Source organism: Meles meles, chromosome 15 (genome assembly GCF_922984935.1).
Source record: "Meles meles chromosome 15, mMelMel3.1 paternal haplotype, whole genome shotgun sequence".
Taxonomy (NCBI): domain Eukaryota; kingdom Metazoa; phylum Chordata; class Mammalia; order Carnivora; family Mustelidae; genus Meles; species Meles meles.
In genome coordinates, this window is record NC_060080.1 from 71,648,338 (window position 1) to 71,674,589 (window position 26,252).

At 36.0% G+C, this 26,252-nt stretch overlaps 1 protein-coding gene across 29 annotated transcripts in view; it reads left to right on the top strand.

The window, feature by feature from the left end:
• Positions 1-26,252, top strand: part of NRXN1 (neurexin 1) — a 1,247,328-nt gene that overhangs the window by 584,446 nt on the left and 636,630 nt on the right. For 21 of the 29 annotated variants that reach the window (XM_045979150.1, XM_045979153.1, XM_045979171.1 and 18 more), the window contains 2 exons: positions 2,146-2,172; positions 24,711-24,833. In XM_045979150.1, coding sequence (XP_045835106.1) covers positions 2,146-2,172; positions 24,711-24,833 — 150 coding nt within the window. The remainder of the gene's footprint in view (positions 1-2,145; positions 2,173-24,710; positions 24,834-26,252) is intronic. The other 8 variants (XM_045979158.1, XM_045979168.1, XM_045979172.1 and 5 more) reach the window with 1 other exon arrangement.

The window sequence follows — 26,252 nt, forward strand, 5'->3', positions numbered from 1 at the left end:
CAAATTTCTGCTCTGTGATATAGACCCAATAGTTACTTTTTACTCTACTCCCTGGGCTTCTCCTTTGACTAGTCACCTTTGTGGTACCCCATCTTTTCTGTTTGGAAATACTGTGTGGTGATATTTTGCTATCAAACAGCAATCCACAACCCTTCAATGCCCAAAGACTGCGGCCCGTAGCAAACAGCCATGAGAACACTAAAACACAGGCTCTTCTACAGAGAAATAATGCTTTCCTGCTTCATTGTAGCATTAGGAGAGAGTCACTACAGTAAAACCTCAAAAAGCTATATGAAATATGGGGGAAGGTTAGGCCGAATTAAGAAAGAGTTGGGATTGTAGACTTGAAAAAATATGCAGTTTTGTTTTCGACTACGTTCCAAAACACAAATTGATAGCTAGGAAGGCTTCTTAAGGAAAGGTCTTACTAGGCTGATTTTAATGGGTGGATAAGAATTATCAGTAATTAGGATGTCATTTCACTCAAGTTGTGCCATCAATGTACAGTGAAGTACTGGGATTCAGTTTTCTTCCTGAAGTTCATCTTTTACAACTTGTTTAATTTTTCTCAGGCAATCTTTGTTTGTCAAGAATTAGAAATATTCTGCCCAATAAGTTTCGTTACTATCAGTAGCTCCAAGAGGAGAACAAATTAATGAGGTTTTACTGTATTTCCTGGAAGTGCTCAACACACACAAAAATAAATGAATGGAGAACGAAAAATAAAATTTGAAACATAGCTTGACACAAAGAGTAGCAAAATGTGATGAGGTGAGGCATTCGTGGACACTCTACCTACACTTTCAAATTGTGCTGGGCAGAATGGTAGCTCGTAAAGAATAAAATTCTTTCAGTGGTAGCTTATTGCATACAATTACATTCAACTAATATTAGCTAAATAAAGTTAAATAATAAGGGTGTTTTTTTAAAACATCACTGAAGAATGCAGTGTACAGTCACTTACTGTTCTGTTAGAGTTCCCTCTAGTGACAATGATAGGTTACTACAACAAATCAAGGAAATTGCCTAATCGCAATAAAGGGGCTGCTAGCCAAAGTGGAAACACTCATGGGAATTTTCCAACAGCAAAGCATTCTGTGGAAAGAGTTGTGTAGGTGCTGGTCCTTGGCTGTTTGCAACCACTTTTCTGATGCGGTTGACGACACATGACAAACTCAGCTATATGGAAACAGAATCTAGGTTTATATTTTCATGTTCCCCAAAGGCATTAAATACTACAACAAAAACCAACAAATATGTATCTATACATAAAATAAACATAAAACATCCCACACAGTCCCTTAAAGACAGCCCTTATAATCACAGTCTGTGTTATTCAGATCAGACATTCTGTTCTTAGATCTTCTGTGTTCATAGAAAAAGCAAGTGTAAGAAAAGGAAGTTCAATATCCATGTTAACCATGACACTTAGCATATAGAGATAACATTGTTAGCTCCTAAAAGAGGCTTAGGCTCATGTGCTCTGAAGAATGACATTACCCCTCAGCTACTGAAGGCTTCTAAAAGAAAATACAGTTGTTTCTTTCTTCCTCCAATTAATACAAGGCATGGAATCCAGCCAGTATCTGGCTGTTAACTTTTTTGCCTAAGCCGATGATAATAACAAAAATAAAATACATTAGGGTAAAGTTAGAATATCTTCAACTTGCTCTCCATTTGATCACCACAATTCTCAAGAGTTCTATCGGCCTTTGTGGGATATTAGACTCTGAAGGTCCAAGATGTCTGAGCCTAGCTGGGCTTGCACTGTACCCCATTGTGACGGAGCTGAATTAATTATGCTGAAAACAATGATATGTTCTTTCACAGATGGGGAGAAAGTCGCAGCCAGTCTAAGCCAAGCATCTTTGACAGTTAACAACACATTCTTTCACTTAGATTTGTCACCATGTAGCTTTGTTTGAATTGGCCATTTTTTAAAAAAAAAAAACCTATTGTTGTTTCCAATGTGAAGTTTTATAACAATGAATCTGGGTTCTAGAAGTATGTAAAGAATACATGATATGGAGTGGCCATATTTGCATGTGTCTGTCCCCGGAAGGGTGGACTGTGATTTTATTGGATGTCTGCAGCTATTACCTTGAAGGATAAATTTTCATTTTTCATCTATTCTTCCCCATCTAGATTGTATCAGGATTAACTGTAATTCCAGTAAGTGCCTATTCAAAATTTTTAAAATGTTATTCCTCCATTATGATGTAAGCTAGTCCAGAAAAAAAAAAAATGAAAGCAAGACAAAGACGTTTATCAAACTCATGAATTCACTTCGGAAGTGTGCCAGTCCATCATCTGGGTTGTAAAAATTCATTTTGAATTCTGTCCAGCTGAAGGCTTTTCTGCTGTAGTTCCTATATCTAAAAGAGGTTACAAATATTTTAGAGCAGAAGATGCACACACTTCTATAGACCTTTGAATAAGGCAAGTAGCATTTGTATTTTGCCTGATCTTGGACTCCGGTAGCTCTCTTCTTCACCAGAATAGGAAAAAAAATACCATGAGTTGTATTTCCTTCACTTTCTTTTTTTTAATCTCTTGACTCAAAATATAGAAAAAAAACTTGAATTCCTTTTGAGAGCTACTATGAAATTCTTCTAAATTCAACCAAAATTCTACTTAGAAAAATGCATTTTTCAATGTTTTATGTATACATAAAGAAAATTACTTATCTAAGAGTTTTTTTCTTATTCATTAAGAATACTTACATGATGAATTTTTACATCCTCATCACATATCTGCAAAAATAATCAAAACCCTTCAAATCTGTGATATGCATGCCAAATGATGAATCAGAAAAGATGCATGGACTGAGTTTTATTTGACTATGGACTAGAGAACCTGAAAGGATATAAGGACTGTGATTTTATTTTGAGTCGTAGCATTACCTTAAGAATAAATTCATTTTATTTCTTTACGTAAATGTTTAGGTTCTTTTTCCTTTCCAGTTTTGCTGACCACATCAAGGAATTTCCTCCAATGATACCAAAGTTGTTAGCCATGTAAATAAAACGGTTCTAACAAGATTTTAATCTCTCATTGTTATAGTCAATGAGAACAAACATTTTCAATATCCTTGGAAAATGCTGAATGTGAGTTGATGAAGTCTACTCCCGAAACCATTGGCTGTGTTTGCAAATAGCAATGTCATCCTCTGAGAAACAAAATGGTGATCTTAAATATACAAACAAGAAGCTTTACTAATGAAACTGCTTTGAACACCATGCGTCTTATAACTCAGATTCGTCTTCAAATATTTTAGTATTCATTTTAAAGTAACATAAATATGAATCTTTCCAATCATAGCAATAAAAAGGTAACTGAATCATGATTTATGAAAAATTAAATTAATACACTATCATACAAGGCATAAAACATTATCTCAAACACAACAGTTCCTGAAGTAATCTCTCGAAACTCACACAGGTAGGACTTTTCAAATTTACATCATCTCCTTTCAAACCCCACCCCACACTTCCTGAGAAGGAGCACAGTTTTTGAGTCTCACACCACGGTCCAGTTTGCTTTCAGCTCTGGGGCACTCATGTGGGCAAAATGGCAATCAAGAAATACTTTCCCAAAGCTAGATTTGTGCCTTAATGCAGTTACAGATATTCTTGATACATCCTGAATCTGAGAGAATAATGGAAGGAAAATACTCCTTTCTAGACTCCCATTTTATGTACTCTTGTTTATTTCTATTAAGCATATAATAAAGCGTGAATGTTTAAATTTATTAACTGTAACTATATAAACTCTAGTATTTGGAATTCTAGTATGGGAGTTAACCAAATCAAGTGTGATGCTGTGTTTTCTAGCTATATAAGTGACTCTTTTTGAAATAGATATTTGTAGTCTAATTATCCTTGTTAGCTACTTCTCTTCAGTTGGCTTATATTATGAGATTCTAATATTAAGCACAGTCTTTTTTCCTCTGGATATTCCACAGAATAATACCTTTGAGGACAAAGGTTTTTGTTGGTTAGTGAAATTTTTCCGTTTTTAAGAAGTATGTGTTACATGTAAATTACTTGAATTAAATGAGTGCCTATGAGCTCTCAGTACACACCTCGGACAGGACTGCAAATGCCTTAACTTGACAGCAGTCACTGGAAAAGAACATTCGATGAGCAGGTAACACTTTCATTTTCTTTTGCCTTTGTTTTATTTGGGGAATAGTGGGCAGATGTGGCAAGAACCCCAAATTCCATCAAGAAATCATGTTTTCCCTCAAAGTTAGGAGAGGGAGGAATTTACATATCAAATAATGCAAATCTAATTCACAGTGATGAAATAAGCAGATATTTCCACCTGGATTACATTTCCCCGTAAAAATATGAATTGAAATATCTGTATCTCAGTATAACTTGTAGTTTGAGTGGCTGGTTTATTACATTTCTCCCCTGTGAACTTTAAATTTGTCTGAAACCAAAATGAATGTACATTTATTAAATCACAGCCATCTACCATCTATCATCATCTCTAAAAATTATATCATACCTAAGATACAACTGTATTATGAAATTAATATGATATCTTTAAGGAAATTTCCACAGCAAATATACAAACTGTAATGTAAAAGATTATCTTAGGTTGGGAATTAATATTAAACTCTAAATTATTAATGTTGGATGGAAACATTTTTAACCTTCTCTATACTTAGTCAGAATTGTTCTGCTATTTCCTTTGGTGGCTCCATCCTTCATCTCCGCGCCTACCCCCAGGGTGGAGCAGATGTTACTTGACAAGGAAAAGTTAATATATATGGTACAAGACTATCCAGTCATTACCCTTGAAGAATAGGTAGTAGGTGAAGAAGAAAGAAAATCTACCTGCATGTATTCAGACGTGTGGGGCTATCAGAGATGGCAGGTGTGTTCCTTTTTCAACCATTTCTGTTTGAGTAGTTTATATGAACCACTAGTCTTCGGTGGACAGGCTGGGGCAGAATCTTTTGTTTGGCTTCCTTGGAGAAAGGGAGGATTTGAATTCTAGAGAGCATCTCTGGCAGATTCTTGTTGCCACCATTTTTCCTCTTCCTGGGAAACGCTGTCAAGAATCTTTAAATGGAGAGAGAGCTTGCTTTCATTTAAAAATCAAAAGCTTATTTTCATGTGTGGAGAGGGTTCTTTTTTAAAAAGAACGATCTTGGAGCGCCTGGGTGGCTCAGTGGATTGAAGCCTCTGCCTTCGGCTCGGGTCATGGTCCGGGATCCTGGGATAGAGCCCCACATCGGGCTCTCTGCTCGGTGGGGAGCCTGCTTCCTCCTCTCTCTCTGCCTGTCTCTGCCTACTTGTGGTCTCTGTCTGTCAAATAAATAAATAAAATCTTTAAAAAAATAAATAAAAAATAAAAATAAGTAAAAAAGAACGATCTCTATGAATAGTGGTCATCTCGATGCCAAAATGTATGCTTTGATCTTTCAGATTACAAATGGAATGTCTCCGCACACAGTCCCAGACCAATCCCAGCTCTCTGACATCCATTAGCTTATATCATTGCTAAATATGTTTGTTCATCTGCACCTTGGAATTAAATTAAGGTCAGTTTGTGCAGATTCATGGAAGGTGAGTATGGAAGTGTGTTATCTTCCACACTCCATTCTCCTCTATCTACGATAGAAATAAAGGTAGTCAGATGTCTTGCACCTTCTCGATTGACTGCAATATTGAGAACAACAGTCTGCCATCAGGAAATAATTGTGTATAGAAGTTGCTTAAAGAGCCTCCATCTTTTAATGCATATCATTTCTTCTCTGGACAGTATTTCAAAAAGGTAGATCAGAAAGGACTCTAAAGTCACATTCTTCTACTATAAAGAGAAAAAAATATTCAAATTAATGAAAAAAGACAATTTATAGACTATTTTGCAAAAAATAATTATTGTAGAAATTACCAACCAATCATTTATGAGTTATTGAGAAAATCCAAATCAGATTGAATAGTACTTTTCTTTTTTTAAAGATTTTATTTATTTATTTGACAGAGAGAGATCACAAGCAGACAGAAGCAGGCAGAGAGAGAGAGAGGGAAGCAGGCTCACCGCCGAGCAGAGAGCCCAATGCAGGACTCGATCCCAGGACCCTGAGATCATGACCTGAGCCGAAGGCAGCGGCTTAACCCACTGAGCCACCCAGGCGCCCCGAATAGTACTTTTCTGACTGACACATGAATTATTTGCATGAAAAGGCATGTTTGACAGTCTCTTTCCTAGGTTCATATTAATGGACTTAATACATCTTTTAAAAACTGTAAAGATTGCAAAGGAAATTTTCTAATCCTTATGAAATTATCCCAAATTCATTATTAGTTGGATCTGTACTGGCCGTCATTCTTACTGTGTATTCTCTTTGTCTGCAAAAGTACATAGTTTAGTATCTTGGTTAACTCTGAGGTAGACTTACCAAGACAGTCTCAATCTTAAATTTGGTGTCCAGTAGTTCCCTACAGGACTTCCAAACTCATTAGGCTATGTATTTCTCTGCAATTCTTTTTTTTTTGAAAACTTAGATTTGTAGTGATACATTGCATCTTTTTTTTTTTTTTTTTTGACAGACAGAGATCACAAGTAGGTGGAGAGGCAGGCAGAGAGAGAGGAGGAAGCAGGCTCCCGATACATTGCATCTTTAAATGATCACAAATTTTATTCTCTCTCTTAAAAAATGTTAGTGCTATAATCCTTAACAGTTTAAATACATTGAACATTTGAAAACAACATGTGTTCCTATCAACTATAGATGATCCTGATTGTCCTGTAATTAACTAAATATGTAATGGACGCAGGGAGACATTCGTGCTTACATTTTTGTTAGCATCTCTTTCCTTGCTTTCTTTTATTTATTGTTTTATTGGTTTGTTTGCTTGTTTTCATCTGTTCAAATCAATGACATAATTACGGAATATCCTTCTTGCTTACAGGAAGGGTTGGGGCCACCTCCACATCCACATAAAAATTGATTTTAATATAAACTCACCATCTCTGTTGTTTGTTTTGCGTGTTGGCATTGTTTTGGTTTCTTTATGCCTTGTATATATGTCTCTTCTCCTGCCTACCTGATCTTTCTTCCTACCGAGATGTACTCTTCCTCTCCACTTCCAATATCGTTTCCTCCCTGTTCAGTTTCCTCTTGTTTTCTTAAAAGAATAAAAATTCTCTGGGTTGACAAAATATTTTAAGAGGCAGACCCTACAACGATCTTTGGCTTCTCATAGAAGGCGGTTTATTTAGTACAATGACAACAAAATTGCAGATCACGTTCAAGTCGACAAGATGTCAGGGGTTGAAGTTCAGCTCCTTTCCTTTGCAGTTCAGTGTCTAAAGTATCAGAGAGAAAGAGAATGTGAGGCCAAGTACTTAACCTCACTTTGCACTTGGACAGAGTGAAGAAACACTCTGCGTAGTATGTTATTGGAAAATGTACTGTGATGGATGTCTGGAGTGGATAATAAGATCTTTGTGTTATCATTTTATTACCAGCATGAAAAGATCAACTGGATATTAGTTATCACCCATTTTTTTATGTAGTAAAAATGGAAAGCAATAAAAGAATGCAAAATGTCAAACAGTGGCACTTAAGCCATATTAGATTGCTTTGATCAGGCTGCTGTTTGGCAGGCTCCTTAAAAAGACAGGAGGAAATTTCTGGGGGCTGGCTCTTGTTAACATGAAGCAAACGTTTGATTCAGAGCAGCTGCCTGGTACCTAAAGAGCAGACAGCTGCAAAAGGGAATCTTCCAGCTCTGGTCTGATTTGTAGAGTTGTGTCAGTCACCACTTCTCATGACTGGTGCCCTTCATCTGCCTAGGACGGGAGCTGCTCAAACAATAAAGGAAGATGACTATATAGATGCAGAGCATAGAAGTTTTGTTTGTTCTTTTAGTTATTGTCATTTTTTTTAAGCTGAAAGTAAATTTAAGGGAAGGAGAATAAAAGGCTATTTACATATGATTATTTTTAGCAAAAATACAAGGGAAATAAAATACTGAGACAATAGGTTTCTGATTAAAAAAAAAAAAACAGGGGCGCCTGGGTGGCTCAGTGGATTAAGCCGCTGCCTTCGGCTCAGGTCATGATCTCAGGATCCTGAGATCGAGCCCCGCGTCGGGCTCTCTGCTCCGCAGGGAGCCTGCTTCCTCCTCTCTCTCTGCCTGCCTCTCTGCCTACTTGTGATCTCTCTCTCTGTCAAATAAATAAAATCTTAAAAAAAAAAAAACCCAAATAGCTAAAATAAAGGGAATTAGCACATGACAATGAGTCTAAATTTAGACTTAAATATCAAAATTAGAATGAAATTTAAGGAATGCTCTTTTGGATTATCCACATGCTAAATTTATGAGAATTATAAAGAAGAATACAGTTTTCCCCTGCACATGTAAATGGCTACATAGATTGGGTAAATCTTAGTGGGAGGGCCTGAGAAGTAGAAGACACGGGTCCATTTTCATGAACAACTAATCTGTTCATTGCTTATATACAAATACAAAATGGTGCAGTGTTTTACAAGACTGCTCTTTTTAAAATTTTTATTAACATATAATGTATTATTTGCCCCAGGGGTACAGGTGTGTGCATCATCAGGCTTACATACTTCACAGCACTCACCACAGCACATACCCTCCCCAATGTCCATAATCCAGCCACCCTCTCCCTACCTCCCTCCCCCCAGCAACCCTCAGTTTGTTTTGTGAGATTAAGAGTCTCTTACGGTTTGTAATAGACCGCTCTTCTGTCCAGGTTAAGAATTCCTCTTGGGATCAGGATCAATTATTAATTGATTGATTGAAGCATTTTCTTATTGCTGTTGCAAAAGGCTCTGCTCAGAGTGATGCGACATTCCAGATTAGGGTGGACTGAAGCCATCAAATTCTCTTTCATTGTTGAAACTTGGCGTTATAACAACGGCCTAGGTAGATATTTTCAGGAAGTCCTAGAAAGTTTCAGAAGAATGAGTCTGACTTGATATTCACTTGGTTTCTGTGAAAAGGAATTTTTTTTTTAATACAACCAAATACCACCAAACATACGAGACCACAGCCTGTTGGTGAGATGTTTTCGTTTGTTGTGTTATTAGAAAGAGCTTGTTTTTAAATATCCACCACTTCTTCCATAGTTTTTTAAATTTCTTTTTTTATTTCCGTGTGTTTATTTATTTCCTTTGGTAGGGATGTAGCATCTCAATATTTATCATTGATCCAGAAAATCAAGGATAAAAATTTGAATTACATATTTCTTTCCATTAATAAGATTTTTTTTTTGCTTTTAGTTTATTCCATTATGAGATGAATGATTCAAATTTTATTGTTTTAAAGAAAACAATAATAAAATAATAATTTTCTATATTTAGAGCATTGGGCCTTTTACTTGTACACCCTGATTCAGGTTTGTAGAAACTTAACTCCTGAAAAATAAAAAGGATTAAAAAGAACTCAGTGACTTCTATTTAAAACATTCTACAAATTTTTAGAACAGGCTTAACATTCAATGATGATCAAAAGCACCATTTTAAAATGGTACCCATTTTACTAGTGTAGAGAAATACAGTTTAGAAAATTTTCTACAAGTTTTAGGGAAAGGAAAGGAAATAAAAACTAAGACAGAAACACAAAGACAAACCGTAAGAGACTCTTAACTCTAGGAAACAAACTGAGAGTTGCTGGAGGGGAGGGGAGTGGAAGGATGGGGTAACTGGGTGTTAGCATTAAGGATGGCATTTGATGTGATGAGCACTAGGTGTTGTATGCAACTGATGAATCACTTAATTCTACCTCTGAAATGAATAATACAGTAAATGTTAATTAAATTGAATTTAAGTTAAAAGAAAACAAAATTTCTACAAGTTTTGTATTCCTAATTTTACTGAAAAGAAAGCCGCTAACAATTTATACCCTATCAATTGCTTATCTATCAAAGACTATGGAAACAAATATCATGATCATGGATTTCAGTTCCTTATATGGTCACTAGAAAGGAATTAATGCATGTGTTGCCTGCTGAAATAGATGCATAATTTAAATGATGCTTTTGTGTACTTAACTATGGGTCAGATATGATTAAAAAAGCATCCCAGCTTAGTTTCCATTTATAGGAGTATACACATTATTAAACACCATGGTTTAAAACATAGAATGTGAATTTTTTTTTTAAGATCTTGCAGAACTTTAATGATTTTTAAAAGTTTTTGTCTTGAAAAACGGGTGTTTTTAAAATTTAATTATTTATATATATTTTACTATCTTACTGAGTCGGCAGTGTTCTCTGAGAAAATAGCTACTTGAAGATGTTTGCATAATTTGAAAATTTTTATCTTTTTTTTCAAAAATTGAGACGAACTGCAAAAAAAAAAATTGTACATGATTTCATAGCCTAAGTTTCAAAGAAATGCTAGGACTAACATTTAGTAAGTTAGTTTCCCTAAAGATTATGTTATACTATATAAACACTCATCAAAACATAAAAGCTGTCATCAGAGAAGGGACCCACGATATTATACTCTCTCCTTAAAGGAACGCAGGAATAGCATGTCTTCCACACAAACATCTTTTCTCTAGGGTATCTGATTAAAAATGTTTCCTCTTTACTTATAAGATACTCATGAGGGTTAAATTTCTTCAACATATAACTAGCTAACATATAGTGCATAAATCGAATGGGAAAGCCTCTTGAAATTGGGGTGGGGGAGTATGAATGGGGCACTCAAAAAATTTGAAGATTGAAAAGTTCAGTGTGCCTAGAGGTCTCATCCATTTCTTTCACTTGTTACCAATGGGAGAAAAGGGCAAGATGGATAAGAAGTGCATTATGAAAACAGCTTCCCCAAAGAAAAAGTGAGAAATTCTAAGGGTATTTAAATTACCTTTATTTTATTTGTAGTTCATACTGGATTATTTGCTCATTGTTATTTGTTCTTTGAATGTATCACTCATAAAGTTGTGAGACTTCTTTATCCTCCCGTCACCCTTCCCAGGACATCAGTATAAATACAAACTTGAAATATTTAGTGCAAAGTACTATTGAGATAAGTTAAATTTCAAAGTCAATTGACTTTTTCTATAGATAATTATTATACTTAAAATTGCTTTGGAAATGTAGGATTTAGAGTAAGAATGATCAATTATCTTTTAAAATTTGCATACAAATAATATAGCTAGCCTGTGAATATAGGCACTCATTAAATTGTCAGATATATGGGGGAAAAAAATCAACCCATTTGAGAAATCAAGAAATTTTCAGTATAAATAAATGTGTACAACTAAAAAATCTAAAGAATTCTGAAATTTCTTACATTTCAGTAGGTGCAAAGGGAATAGCTAATGCATGTGAAAATTAAAACTCAAATATTATAGAACAAATATACTATAATGGCATGACTTAAAATTGCCATTACTGATTTTTCAAACATTATGAAGGTGTCCAAGAAAAGAAAATAAAAAATAAATTATTTAATAAGTTATGCAAATTCCTTAGAATACAAACATATGCACCTAATATTGTTGAAATAGGTGGACCAAAATGGAGGTAGGACCTAATAATGACTTTCTGCCAAAGTAATCTAAAGCAGATCCAGGCCATTAAACCAGTTAAAGAAAGGTAAAATAGAAAACATATATGTACAAAAGTAAGTTCTATTCCCATTCATCAGTGATCTCAGAGCAGTCAAATTAAAACTGATTGGAAGCATCTGTGACCAAGATCTTGCAAAAGAAACCAGATTGGAATAACCATGAATGAAAAGATACTTTACAGATGTATTGCTGTAAATTATCATTGACAGGAATCCACTACATGAAAGCCTAACTGACATAATCTCATCATAGGGAGATTGACCAGGAACAATCACGCAGATGTAACGTTACTTCTAGCAGTTGGGAGACCAGCTCCAAGGAACCTGCAAACACTATTTCCTCAGGTTGAGCAAGTTAACTTGACATAAGGTTTAATAGCTAGTAACTGTTGCTGTAGTTGGACAAGCAACTTTTTAGAACACTTCCAGGATAGGAAGACAGCCCATTCATTTCAAAAGACTTTGACACAAATGAATAAATAAAATCTTAAAAAACAAACAAACAAAAAAAACCTCTCCCTCTCCCTCTGGCCCTCCCCCAACCCCAGACTCTCTCTAAAATAAATAAATAAAATCTTAAAAAAAAAACGACTTTGACACAAAGACATTTTCAAATAAAGGAGCAATCTCAATATTTTTCTCATCATTAAAGTAAATGATTAAAAAAATAAAGTAAATGGTTGAATGAAGTCATAGCACTCAATAACTAAATCATAGCACATAACTTGTAGTTAGCCTGATACATAAGCTAATGACAATAAAACAATGACAATAAAAGAAAACAATTAACACTATCTGTTATTGCATTATTAAAATTCACAGTAAAGAAGAATTTTGTAAGTCATCATATCATTGCTTGGGAAAAAACACATTATTATTCTGATTTTTATATGATGGATGAATGAATTATTATGCGTTGCTTGTCCACAGCCTTCTTTGATGCAGTCACTGAGGAAAGAAAAAAAGACCAAGACAAATGAGAGAGCCATAGTTCAACCTTTCTAAAGACAAAATATGTCTTATCATATTCCTTAGAATGTGTTTTATTAAAAAAATACTTTCATAATACTTTCATAATATTAAGGCAAATATTGAAAAATAGGCTTTCAAGCATCATAATGGCTTCCGAGGGAAAAGAAAGGAAGGGGACAAATAAATTGACAAAGCCAGGAACTAAGATTTATTTACTTCCTCTACTATGCTTTTTATTTTTGGAGAAAGTTTAAGAATACCCCAGAAATATAAATTCAATCTTTAAAGATATTCTAGTGCAGTTATATTAACAAGATACGCAAAATAAAATATAGGTAAAGCCATCTTTGCTTGTATTATGCAAAAATATGCATTTTTCTTGGCCTTCTCATAAAAAGAAATTCTGTAACTATTATAATATATTCAGATAAAGAATGATATATTTAATTAAATAATCTCTGGGTTTTATACTCTAATTCCATGGCTTTTTAGTGGATTATCAAATCTTTGTAAATTTCCGAAAGCTCAATATCTTTATGCTTTTTTCATTCTTTCATTCAGATAACTTGACATTTTGTAAGTATTGCATAAGTTGTGTTAAATAAATATCACTGTAAATCAATGTAATCATTTTCTTTTCATGCTATGCCAATGCTGAATACGTTTTCCATTTATAATGCTTATTTAAAAGCACATTAACTATTTAGTACTTAATTATGCCTGCAAGCTATCCTATTATGTGATAAGCATTTCTTGGAAATGACCTTTTTTCCTTAAAATAAAGTCACAGTCCAAATTTTTCTTTCAGTTTATTAGCTTATTTTATTATGCTTCTTCCTAAACCTGCTAGTTGAGCTAGATTAGATTTAAAGAGAGTTATTTTAAAACATTCTTTGAACAATATATTTATATAACTTGTGTTCATTTTTACTGTGTTGTAAATATAATTATATTCTTAAAAGGTAATTTGTATTTCTTCAAATGTATGTTTTTCACATTGAAAATTATTTACATCAGAGATACTTATCCTGGTCTGTCATAAATGGGTACAATCAATGTCAATGCTATAGAAACTAAATGTTTCTTAGTAGATGATTTAAACCTTGTCGATTCATTTGCTTAGAGCTATGATATTAAGCCAGGTGTGGAACACGAGGTGAGGCAGCTACATGAAGTTTATTTTGTAGATAATAAAATAGGGTTGGTATGAGTTAGGAAAATGGCAAAGAACTCTCTGCAGGGGGTTTCCAGCAGCTCTCCAAAGTCAGATATTTTTGCAGACAATGCCAGTGTTCTCTTATAAATCACTCATTAATTCTTGAATCCCCCAATTCCTAAATCAACTGTTTTCTTTGCATGTGGGAATTATTGACTGCTGACCTTAGGGCATTGTGCTCTCCTAGGCTCTACACCATATTAAATTTATTTTCAAGGGAACTGAGCAAAAAAGCTGTCCAAGTGATTAGCCAGATACCTGACTCACCCAAGCTTTCCAACTTATGACTTAACAGATTCTGTGCTGCTAAATATGAAAACAAAACAATGGCTTTCTATTTCCTGATATTTCTTAGTGAATGTCAACATTAAAGGTTAATGGAGTTGTTTTTTCTTTAACTATTTGGCTTAATTCAATATCAAAAGATATTTCCTCTACCACACATAGACACACACACACACACACACACACACACACACACACACAATCCAACAAACTCTAAACAAATACACTCATTCAGTAAATAGTGAATGGCAATTATGTTCAAGGCACCGAGCTATAGATGTCCAATATTTTCCTTGAAATTTGAAATCACCGAAGGGGAGATATAAAAATAGTGATAATATAATAGTGAAAATAATATTATTATTATAACTAAGGGCTTACTGTGTGCTAGGCATTACTTTAAATTATTCAAATTAATTAAGTCTATTTGTGTTATGATGTATTTCCATTACTAACTTATTTTACAGATAAAAATACTGAGGCCCAGAGAACTTAAATAGGTTATGCAAGTTCACACAGCTGGTAACATGTGGAACTAGGATAAAAATCAAACCCGTAAGTCCAGAACACACGCACCAGACCTGGATATAGAGTTCAAGCACTTTTAAAAACACAAGGGCAGATTTAAGTAACAATCTAACCAAAACAAATACCACGTAATTAATTAGCATGTTACGATTTATTTTTCCAGAGAAATCAGTTTATAAAATGCCTTTCTCCTGTTGTTGATATTCATTTTTAAAAACTAACATCTGAAAGCTTAATGTCTGACATTCTATGATTTACTCAATTATTTTTTAATTAAGGAAGGGTATTTTTAATATTTTTAGTATAAAGAAATGTGTCTATACACATCACCTTGCTTGTACAGAAAAGGCAAGTAGCTCTTTTCATAAAAATATTCCGAATAGTTGTCAAGGGCATATCCGCAACTAAATTGAGAAGATGTTGAGGAGAGATAGAAAAGAGGGAGGAGTTCAGTGGCTTGGCAAGAAGCTCCTCTGCATGACTGTTAGGTTAATTATTTGTCTGTCACCAAGCCCAGGCACCAGACTGATGGGCACCAGACTTGGCCAGTAAGACAGCTCTGAGACAGCTTTTCTGATACCCCAGAGGCCTTGCATTAAGTGCAGACCATATGGGGACGGTGATGCAGCTCTGCCTCTTAAGTGAACAAATGAAGTGTTTTGCTTCCAGCCTTGTCGGCACATTTCTGAATATAGAGTGAAATGAAACTTTTAAAAATAAAAAAGCACAGGACTTAATTCTCCTAATCAGGGCTGGCTTCAACAGCATGCAGTTTGCGTCGCTACCCATGGCCCCTTGCTTAGAAGGACCGTGCTTGAATTCAAGGTCGGCTATAACTGGCCGAAAATTCTTCATTCGGAACAGCAGCCCCGTATTTTCCATTTGCACTGGGCTTGTAAGTTATTTTGTTGGTCTTTCCCCTAGTAATGGTAGTGAATAGCGGAAGAAGAATTTGGAGGTCCAATTTTCACGTGTCTAATTTTAATTTATAATTAAATTCCTTAACTGATTCATATGAGAAATAAAAACAAAAGAATTTTGCTTGCAGCCCAATATCTAGGCATGAAGAAAGATAACATAGAAACATTTAATGAAAAGTTACTCCTTTTCTCCCTCCCTTCCCACCTCCCTCTCCTCCTTCTCCTCCTTCTTCTTTCTTTTTTAAAGCAGAAGTTGGGTTATTTTTTTAAGTAATTATTTTAAAACCAAAAAAAGGCAAAAATCAAATAGCAAGCTGGAGGTGTCATCATTACGACCTGAGAAACACACCCTCCTGTCATTTACAGGTAAGAGGGCTGCTGCCGAGAGCCCTGGCTCAGGCATCAAGCACCATGGCTCTAGTTTCTGTTTCTCTTGCTTTTCTCTCTTCCCATTTTGTCACAATGACAAGCCTTATTTCCAGCTTCCCACGGGGTCCTGCCTCCCACCAGCAGTTACCATCCTCAAAGTCAACTGCCAAATAAAACTTGTTAGTATCCAGAAATGTGGATATATGTAGACACCTAATTTTATACACACGCACAGATATCATGCATTTTAATAAAGGCTGCTATTCTAAATTTTTAGAACCAGGAAAGGTAACTAAATTTTAGAAGTATAGGGGCCTTCAGGCACCTGGCTGGCTCATTTGGGAGAGCATATGTCTCTAGATCTTGGGGTTTGTGAGTTTAAAACCCATGTTGGGCATAGAGTTTACTTTTAAAAAGCAAAGCAGAAGAGGGGCTTTGCAATTGGCTTCTGCCATTTAAAGGCTTTTTCAATTTCTTTCATTTTTGTTATGTTGTTTTACTGACAAGAAAATTCAGACAGGAGCAGTGAGAGGGAGACTCAATGAGCATAATTTGTATTATGCTAGATTTAATGGTAACATTGTATCTAAAACTCATGTCCCCTGACACTTAAGTTCTTGAAAATATTTCCATGAGTTATTTCTTTAATACTCCATGTAAAAGTCTATGACATAAGGGTATTTAAAATTGTCTATTTATTTATGTGTATTTTAGAGGGACTTGAAAAAACTACAGCACACAGGGGACTGCCTCTTTTAACACATAGTTTTATTGAAACAAATTCACACCCATTTGTTTACATATAACCTGTGGCTGCTTTCACAGTATACTGCCAGTGTTGAGTAAATGTAATGGCAAACCACATCCTCCAAAGCCAAATATATTTGCTATCTGACCTGTTACAGAAAAAAAGTGTCTTGATCCCTGATCTATTTGAAGGTAAACATCTTGCGAATCTAAGATGGAACATGCATATGCTGAGATCAGTGTTTGGCATAAAATAATTTTTAAACTAAAATAATAGGATCTGGGTGCCACATGATCCAGAACTAATAGGAGTAGTTTAACAGGATAAACAACAGATACAATATAGAACATTCAGTTTTTAAACTTCATAATTCTAAGATGCTATGGTGCTGTGACTTTTAATTCAATGACTGGGTGCTAAAGACTGTTTAATGATCTAAAGAACAATTGAACACTCATGTATAAATATAAGCAATTTGTATGTGTAAAGCAATGCTAGATTTTTTTTTCTTTAAATAACAAAGCTATGAAAACTTTAGGATACACTTGCACATAGTGCCCATCTTCAGCTGTGGTTGAAGAAACACAACTGTTCTTAATAAAGTGGAAGTATGATGGATCATTTCCAGAGGGCAAACTAAGTGGATTCCCTCCTGCCTATCATCTATGCACATTACTCGGTTATGGCTTCGCAGAAGCATCCAGCGAAATCCCCGTGCTCAATAAGTGGCTTCACTTACGAAGTGAGCAGATCAACCATCCAAATAACAAGATACAGTTAAAAATAGAAATTATTTACATCTGATGTTCAAGGCATCATGAAGAAAGTCCAGAACCAACTGGCTTGAACTATACTAAGAAATAGGGTGGCTGATACAGATGGTCCATTTAGATAGCTCGCTTCTTTAAAATATGCCACTAGAGTTAAATAAGGACTTGAAGGGTGTATAGGAATCTCAGCTTTGTGGCCCACACACCTAAGTGCTTTAAAAATCAAAGTATAATTGGTGTGGGTTTGCTTTTCTCCACCCACATCCATCTTTTAGCTCCAAAGACAGCTATCATTTTCGGCTAGTAAACATCTTTGATCACATTGCTTCATAGAGTCCTTAGCTTTGTCTCATTTTTCCTCTATTGTTCTTTATTATTTTTTTCCCCCACATTCAAAAACTAGTATAAGTAGTTTCACAAAACATTTTCACACAAGACTATCTTCCAAAAAGGATCTAAAGTTAGTATCACATGCATTTTACTATGTGTATTTTGGTTAAAAAAATATACATCACAAATGTGAAAATTAATTTAAAATACGCTTGCAGACAAACCTGATACCAGTCAATAAATGCTTATTTAATCTTGTTGAAGATACAGACTTATCTCCCGTGGAACTATCTGTAAAAAGGGAGAGTTGGATTAATTGTGTTTTTATCTCTTAGAAGCTATTCTTTTCTTCATTAAATAAATTATTGATTCATACCCCAATATTTAAAAAAAAATTCATTGTGGGGAAAAGCCAATATGCCAAAAAAAAAAAAGAAAGAAAGAAAAAAATAAGAAAAAAAAGAAAGAAGGAAGGAAGGAAAGAAGAAAAAGTAGTTAAAGGAAGGAAAATAATCTAGTTGATCAAATCAAGCATAAATCCTAAATCTTGGTTTCTTTATGGCTGGAAAAAAGGAAAGACCATCTGTTCCTTAACTCACATGACCTAGGAGGAAAAGGCCTACAAAATCTTCAGAAGGGAGCCTATAAATTTGGACTTTGCAATTAAGGGTGTGTTGAGAACTTATGCAAGAGGATAATGCACATAGACTAAGAAGAGTAGCTTTGAAGGGCTCTGAACCTTCATATACATAATCAATATTGTTCTGGAAGAATAGGGGTTTGTTTGTTTTTTTAATTCATAAGTGACATCTTTTTTTTTTTTTAAATCAAATCTGATTTTAAAAGCAAATAGTTACTTCTACAGGATTTTAGAAAGCCTTTCTGGTGTTTTCTGATGAAGAAAATCATCCTTTTCTGAAGGGAGAAATGAACCAGCTAGAAGATTCTGGAGAGTCCAGGTGTTCTGGGCGGTGTGTCAGGGACCAGGTTAGCTTGCTTTTTAAGTAACAGGGTCAAGTCCCACCTTATATCATTTTTATGTTTTTTATGCAAGATTACAGGTAGAAAAAAATATTCCACTGATTTAAAAATGATAATAAAATCACTGCCCCAGTTTAGCTTCTGGATTTTCACATTGCACAACTATATTTGTTCTGAGTCAGGCAAGCTTAGTGAGATACTGGGTCAGAGTCTCCAACACTGCCCCGCCCTGATCTGATTCTTCAAACAGAGGAGAGAATAATTTGCCATAGTTAAAAGAAAGGGTTTCTTAAAGATCACTATTTCGCCATATAACCTTCTGATCTGTGATTTCATTTCCTAAGTGAACTTGTCCATTAAGCAAGGGCATATCCTGGTATATAATGGTGTATTTCCTGCTCTCTCTGGCCATTTTCTGAATATTTAGTGCTAAATTCCTAAGTGATACCAAGATGACAAAAAACAGTTCTCCTCCTTAAAATTTGACTACACACATTAATAAACACATTTGCTAGCATGTATCAGTATTGTCCTACTGGTTTCATTTGAGTTTAGTAATTCTGGATCTAAAATAACTCAGCGAAGTTCTCTCTGTCTTTTGCCTACCCATGTCAAAATAAAAATGATGAAATTGCCAGTGATAATAATTAAATCTCATGAATATAGAGAGCTTCAGTGTAATATACTCTTTCTTGGTGCCACAAGGTTGGAAATGGTGCAAGGCTAGCTCTCTTTCTTCCAAAAAATTTTTAACTTGGCTTATAGGAGAATATTTTTGTTATGTTCTTACCAAGCATCCTCATTTCACAGATGAAATATGAGGAACAGAAAAGGTAAATGACTTACTTAAGGTGATGTAATTGGTTGATGGCAGACCTGGGGAAAAAATCCAATTTTTCTCCACCATCCCCTCCTTTAGTGAGAATGAAAGTGAAAAGTAACTAGGAAATGTGGTTACTAATCTGGTCCAAAACAGCTATCATCATGTTTTATCAAGCGTATGTCCTAGTGGTTCAATCAAGGCTCTATAGTACTGGGCTTCAAAGAAGGATTTGTTGGACTAACTACTGACTCCACCTCTCATTCCCACACACACCCTTTCCTCTCTGTCCTATGCCTCAAGTTGGGGTTATCTTTAATCCTTCTTAGGAGTAAAATTGTAATGACACTTGAACTTCTTACATGGGTAAGTTATAAAAGGACAATCAGGTTGAACTAGATTGAGGAAAACTGAAATGTTTATTGTTTCTACTTCCATCTGTAGTGAATGAGTTTAAATTATTTAAATGAATGCAAATTAATGAATTTTAGCTACAGAGTCACCAGAACACCTAGTGAATACCACCAACTAGAAAACACTTAAACCGTAGATTAGCCCTGTTAAATACTATTAGGAAGCAGTATGTATTCTTGCTTACTTTTCACCCTAGATGCAGAACAAATCACAATCGTGGACCAAATCGCAGAGTCAGACCTTGGTGTTCTTCAAGTTTAGTCTAGTTCAGCCTAATATAATGGCAGAATAATCTAAAGAAAGTTCACTCTACTGCCAGTCTGGGGAACAGGGCTCTTCATTTAAATAGAAGAACATCATCTAATTGCTTCGGACCCCGGGGTGTTTGTTTGTAGAAGACTCCGTGGGCTGCTCTTCGTCCCACATCCCTTCGAGTCCTCAAATTCTCTAACACAGCATTATCCATAGAGGTGACTTGTGATTCAGCCTGGTTAAATATTAGCTGCTGTCATTCAGCCACGTAGTACCTTTATTTTACTGCAGATCATTTTGGAGCCTGCGGAAAGGACACTAGAAGGGGCATGGAAGACCTCAAGATCGCAGTCTTTATTCCATTCCTTACGGACACTGAGTCTTATAATAATACACTCAACCTTTCTAAATCTACTTTCTTAACTAAAATATGGGGGGAAAATCTCTATGACTTAAATAATAGGTTACAGTAAGAATCAAGTATAAAATTACAAATTTTAACTCCCTTCAAAATATAAGGAATGGTTATCTTTAAAATAGTAACAATGCTATTGGCTGTCTTTAAAATCTTTAAAATATTGCTTACTAAGTCTGCTTTGACTCCTATAACACAATACCATGGACTGTGTAACCTGAATGGCAAACATTTATTTCTCATAGTTCTGGACTCTAAATCCAAGGTTGCTGTTGGCAGGCTTGGCTCTCAGTGAGAGCTCTCTTCCTGGCTTGCAGATGGCCACCTTCTATGAAAGAGAGAAAGAGCTCTGATATCTCTTCTTATAAAGCCATCAATTCTGTCCTGAGCTCTACCCTCATCACCTCATCTAAGCCTAATTACCTCTCAAAGGCCCCACCTCCTTCCTAACATCATCACACGAGAGATTAGGGCTTCAACAAATGAACATTCAGCCCATAACACTCATATTAATGCTGGGAGAAAGATGTTACTGCCGATATTTTGATATCCTCAAAAGAAGAGGAAATCTCAAAAGGAATTCAGATCATCAGTGGCTGTAGTGACTATAATTTTCCCATTAAAATTTTTACAAGAGGACAAATGACTCTCAAACTCAAAATTAAAACAGTTAAGCCATCTTTCTTTACAAGTCCCATAGGTTTTAGATGTGGGAATGTGAGACCTCTAAGGCATTACAGAGATGTCTACACCATCTCCTGCCTTCTGTTGTGTTGTTGAGACCACCAGAAGCTGAATGTGTTAGCAAACTGCTGATTATGAGAGGGGCCTGAGTGGCTCAGTTGGTTATATGTCTGCTTTCAACTCAGGTCATGATCCCAGAGTCCTAGGATCGAGTCCCGCATTGGGTTCCCTGCTTGGCCGGGAGTCTGCTTCTCCCTCGGCTCTGCTTGTGCTCCTTCTCTCTCAAATAAATAAATAAAATCTTTTTTTTTTCCAAGATCTCATTTATTTATTTGACAGACAGAGATCACAAGTAGGCAGAGAGGCAGGCAGAGAGAGAGAGAGGGACGCAGGCTCCCCGCTGAGCAGAAAGCCCAATGCGGGGCTCGTTTCCAGGACCTTCGGATCATGACCTGAGCCGAAGGCAGAGGCTTTAGCCCCCTGAGCCACCCAGGCCCCCCTAAATAAATTTTTTTTTTTAATTTCTAATTATGTGGATTCAGTCCCAAAATGATGGCCCTTCTTCTCTATTATGCCTTTAGCACCTTTAGAGGTATGGTGTGCTATTTAGAGTTTTCCATCTACCATGACTTATGGAAAAGTGGTGTAAGATTTCCTAGCATTGTCATCATTCTGTAGAGCAAGCTGGAAGTCCTAACAGACCAGCTTTCCTTTGTTTAGATGTGGGGCAACGGAGAAGTTTGTTTCTAGTCAAAAGTCATAGAGCTGGGAGGCAGGCTGGTGAGGGGGAGGGGGAGCATGCAGGCTTTGAGTCCCTTAAACCTAGGATGGAACACTTTTCTATCACGTTTTAGCTGTGTGACCTTGAGGCAAGAAGTTTTAGCTTCCTAGGCTTTCAGTTCCATAGCTGCCAAATGATAGCAGTGTAACGATGGCATAAGTTAACAGATAAAATGCCTGGCACATAGTAAGCATTTACTGGCCCCCAACTTCTTTCTTCGTAGCAAATCAAGGGCTACTGACCACAATTCTTAACTCCTCTTTCAGGGCACTATCCATTACACTCCACATTGCATAGAGAGCACGGTTTTGAACTGAGAATATTAAGTGCATTTTTAAAAACCTTATCTTCTAAAATCAATCTCCTCACATTTTCAATAATGCAAGAAAGGAGCTTCAAGTTGGCCCACAGAGATTTTTATGAACCAAAGGGTTATTTTTAATTGGATTTTGTGCCTGTTGTTATGGAAATAGTTGTTTTATAGATTAAGCATTATGACTTGAGAGCAAGATGAAGCCCAGGATGGGGTATAATGATGATATCACCCCTAAGCTTCTTTTTCTTGACAAAACACTTTTAAAATTAAGAGAATGGGAGTGGAGCTGCTTCAAAGCACATATTTCTAAAAGAAAAAGTCTTCCCTATAAAAATAGCTTTAACATGATGTATTCTCTTTTCAAAGATCAAAACTAAGAATGACCCTCACTGCCAGTAGGATGCTAAGATTCTGCAGAGTTATTAAAGAGCTGCTTTCTTCGCTGTTGAAACTAGAAAGAGTCCCTTTGATCGTGGAACTTGCTTTCAACATTTGGTCTCAAAGCTTTTTTTTTTTTTTTTTTTTTGCAGTTGCTGAACTAAGAGGCTTCCTCTAGGTTTTTACTGATCAGTCTCTAAAAACTGTTCTGTCTAGACTCGTTTTTATTCATGTATCCGGATGTATAATTTAACTTTTCTAAAGAAACAAAAAGAGATTGTTTCTAATCTTAATGATGGTTTCTTTTAAAGACATGAAGTAGTTCGTCCTACAAAATTTAGCTTGCCTTACCTGTTTGTTTTAAGCCCCAGAGAAACCCCAACCACGGAAGGCAGAACTTATACCTGTTACAGCCTAAGAGAGAACTCAGGATAGCCAGCAGTACCAAAAGCAAACAGTGATGTTGTTGGATGGACTACGGAGGTTCTTCTATTTGATTCTATTACTTTCTTTTTTTCTTTTCTTTTCTTTTTCTTTCTTTTTTTCTTTCTTCTTTTCTTTTTCCTTTCCTTTCCTTCCCTTTTCTTTTCTTTCCTTTTCCTTTTCCTTTTTTTTTTTTCTCTTTCTCCTTCTTCTTTGCCTTTTCTATGTCCTCCTATGAGTCTTGGACATTGATTGGTTTTGCTGGTAGGATTTGGTTGAAGAAATTATGAACCCAAGCCAGATCCTGAATCAGCTGAAAGTCATGAAACTCAGTGATGCCATGTCTTCCATTATTTTAGCATACCAACACTTTTCAGTACTTGGAAAACGAGGGAGGGGAGAGGCAAATCCATCCCCAAATAACGTATCTTTAAAAACTTTACTTTTTTCAGTGAATCATATTGTCAGATTAGTGGAAATACTTTTTTTAATTAAAAAATTTCCAGGCATTTTAATTTTTTTCATTGCTTTGTTTTTAAATAGAAGAGGGATGTTTGTCTAACTTTGTCATTTCAGTGATTTCCATAAAACAACTTTCTGAAATGATTTGTCTATTCTAAGCCCATGTAAATTCATTTGTAATTGATTTTATGGATTTACATAGATTCACCGGGGGCTCCTTTCCCAGGTGGTTACATTCCTGCCTTTTTCCTTTTGGTCCTCAGCTGGGAATCCCTGCCCACTAGCGCTATTCAAACTCACTTTTCTTTTTTCCTTCCCACCCAACACTTGGACCTTTATCGGCTGTGACTTTTTTTCCCTCATTTCCCACAAGTCAATACCTTTATCTAAATCCACTCCACTGGACTTAGGTTTTAGACACAACATTCTATAAACCTAAGAGTTGGGGGGACATCGGAAGTACGTGTTACAGGACCGAAGAGCAGTCATCACACAACTCAGTGCCCGAGGTGGTCTCTTCACTGAGCTCTAATCAGCTCGTTGCTGCACCTGAAGTGTAGGATCCGCTCTCTCCCCGAAGTCAGAGGCTACAACACTGTGGTCAGCTTCGTTAGTAAGAAAGCCCTAACTGCAAAGATCAGAGAATTCCTTGGGAAAAACAATAACCACCACAATAACAACAACAAGCAAGTGTGTGTAAATTTGGGAGGCTTCCCAATGCTGTATTGACTGTGCCTATTTATGACAACAAGGTTCATTCCCTTGTCTGATCAATGCATAATGTTAAAGATCTTCTTAAAGTGTCACACCTGAATGTCTGTTAACTTGTCATTTTCCTTGCTTGCTCTGACTCTAATGGGCTTGAAAATTGATCCAGCCAGTTTCTTCTCTCTCCTCTCTCTCTCTCTCTCACTCTCACCTCTCTCTCTCTCATTTCTTTCTCTCTTGTCTCTCCTCCCTCTCCCGTGCTCCCCCCCACCCCTTACTTTGTCTCTTTCTCTCACTCTCTGTGAGGTTCATTTGCTTGACTGATTCTGAGTGTCCATAATGACTGTTTGGCATATTCTACAGGCAAAGGTCCCGAGACCCTTTTTGCCGGCTATAACCTCAATGATAATGAATGGCACACAGTGCGTGTGGTCCGTCGGGGAAAAAGTTTAAAGTTAACCGTGGATGACCAACAGGCCATGACAGGTAAATCCCCTGTTTCCATTGCCTTTTCTTTTGCTGAAGCTTTAGTCCTTCCCATTTCTTACAGGGGACGGTGAAAACCAATCACACAACTTGACGCTGATACACACAGTTCATTTTTTTGTTCCAATTTTTCGAGCAACAGTGCCATTCGGTAAGCAGCATGTTAAATGTTTTCTTCCCTCTCAAAGGAGCAATACTTTCATGTCCTGTTCTTTCCTGTTTAATAATTCAAGAGGATGGTATATATTTCAGTGTTGCGGTTTGATAAATATCTTAGCGCCTTATAAAATATTGAAGTCATTGTTTACATGCCAATTTCTGTTCAATTTCTTTGTTTTTTATATATTTGGGTGATGAACAGCAGCAAGTTATACTTTTTAGTGTCTGGGGAAATTGATGGATATGCTGGCATTCTGTCGGGTGAAACACTTTTTCATTATAAGCAGTAATAGATCATTTCTGAGCTATTTACCTCAGTTGGTTAAACTCTAATATTAAAGATGCCATGTTCAATCCTTGGTATGCAGATTCCTCACTGAGGTGAGCTGTATAAAAGTCCACCCCAGAGACTTAGGGAAACCGAAAGAAACAGGAATTGGTGCACCTTTGTTCTCTCTGCTGAAAATAACTCCAAGCACATGACCCGCTGGGATATTAACTCTTTTTCTTTTTTAGAGAACATCTCTAAAATTATTAATTATTTTAGAACAAGACACAAGATAGTCCTTGTGCAGCAGGGAAGTGTGTCCTACATTCAGCCTGGAGGGGTTCCCATGATCAAAGATCGGTTGATTTTATCAATATGGAAATAACATGTGTGGGATTTTAACTTTTGAGACAATCATTTCTGAGTTCAGATGAACCAAACCACCAAATTTTAGCTGTCTTGACTATCTTACATTTCAATAGCCCTTTATGGCTTTCCAGAACTTTTTTCTACGTGTAGGTGCAATTTAATTTCAGAATCACCTGAAGGGCTTTAAAAGGACAAGTTCCTGGCCTGACATCACAGAAAGTCTAGGAGAAGCCCAGTAATTGTTTTTCTTTTCCTTTTATTGTTGTTGTGTTGTTTTAGATTTGGGGGGGTTTTTATTTGTTTGTTGAAAATCTCTTTAGAGGGGGCTCTCATGCAGCTGGTTCGTGGATTAGCACTTAGAAACCACTACTGTGTTGTGTCATTTTGTTACCTGAGGAAGAAAATCAATCAGAAAGCTGTTAACATAAGCCCTTATTCAAAACTGCCAAACATGAGAAGGCTCTAAGGAACTGTGTGAACTTAAGGAAGGAAAGCAGAATTTTTGCTGGGCTTTGGCAGGAGTGTCAACTGAAGTTCAGCTGGTTTAGGTCAAGGACGGTTCTTAGAAGAGGAATGAATCATTTTTGTAGATTAGCATCCATCGTTGCGATGATTTGGGTTTT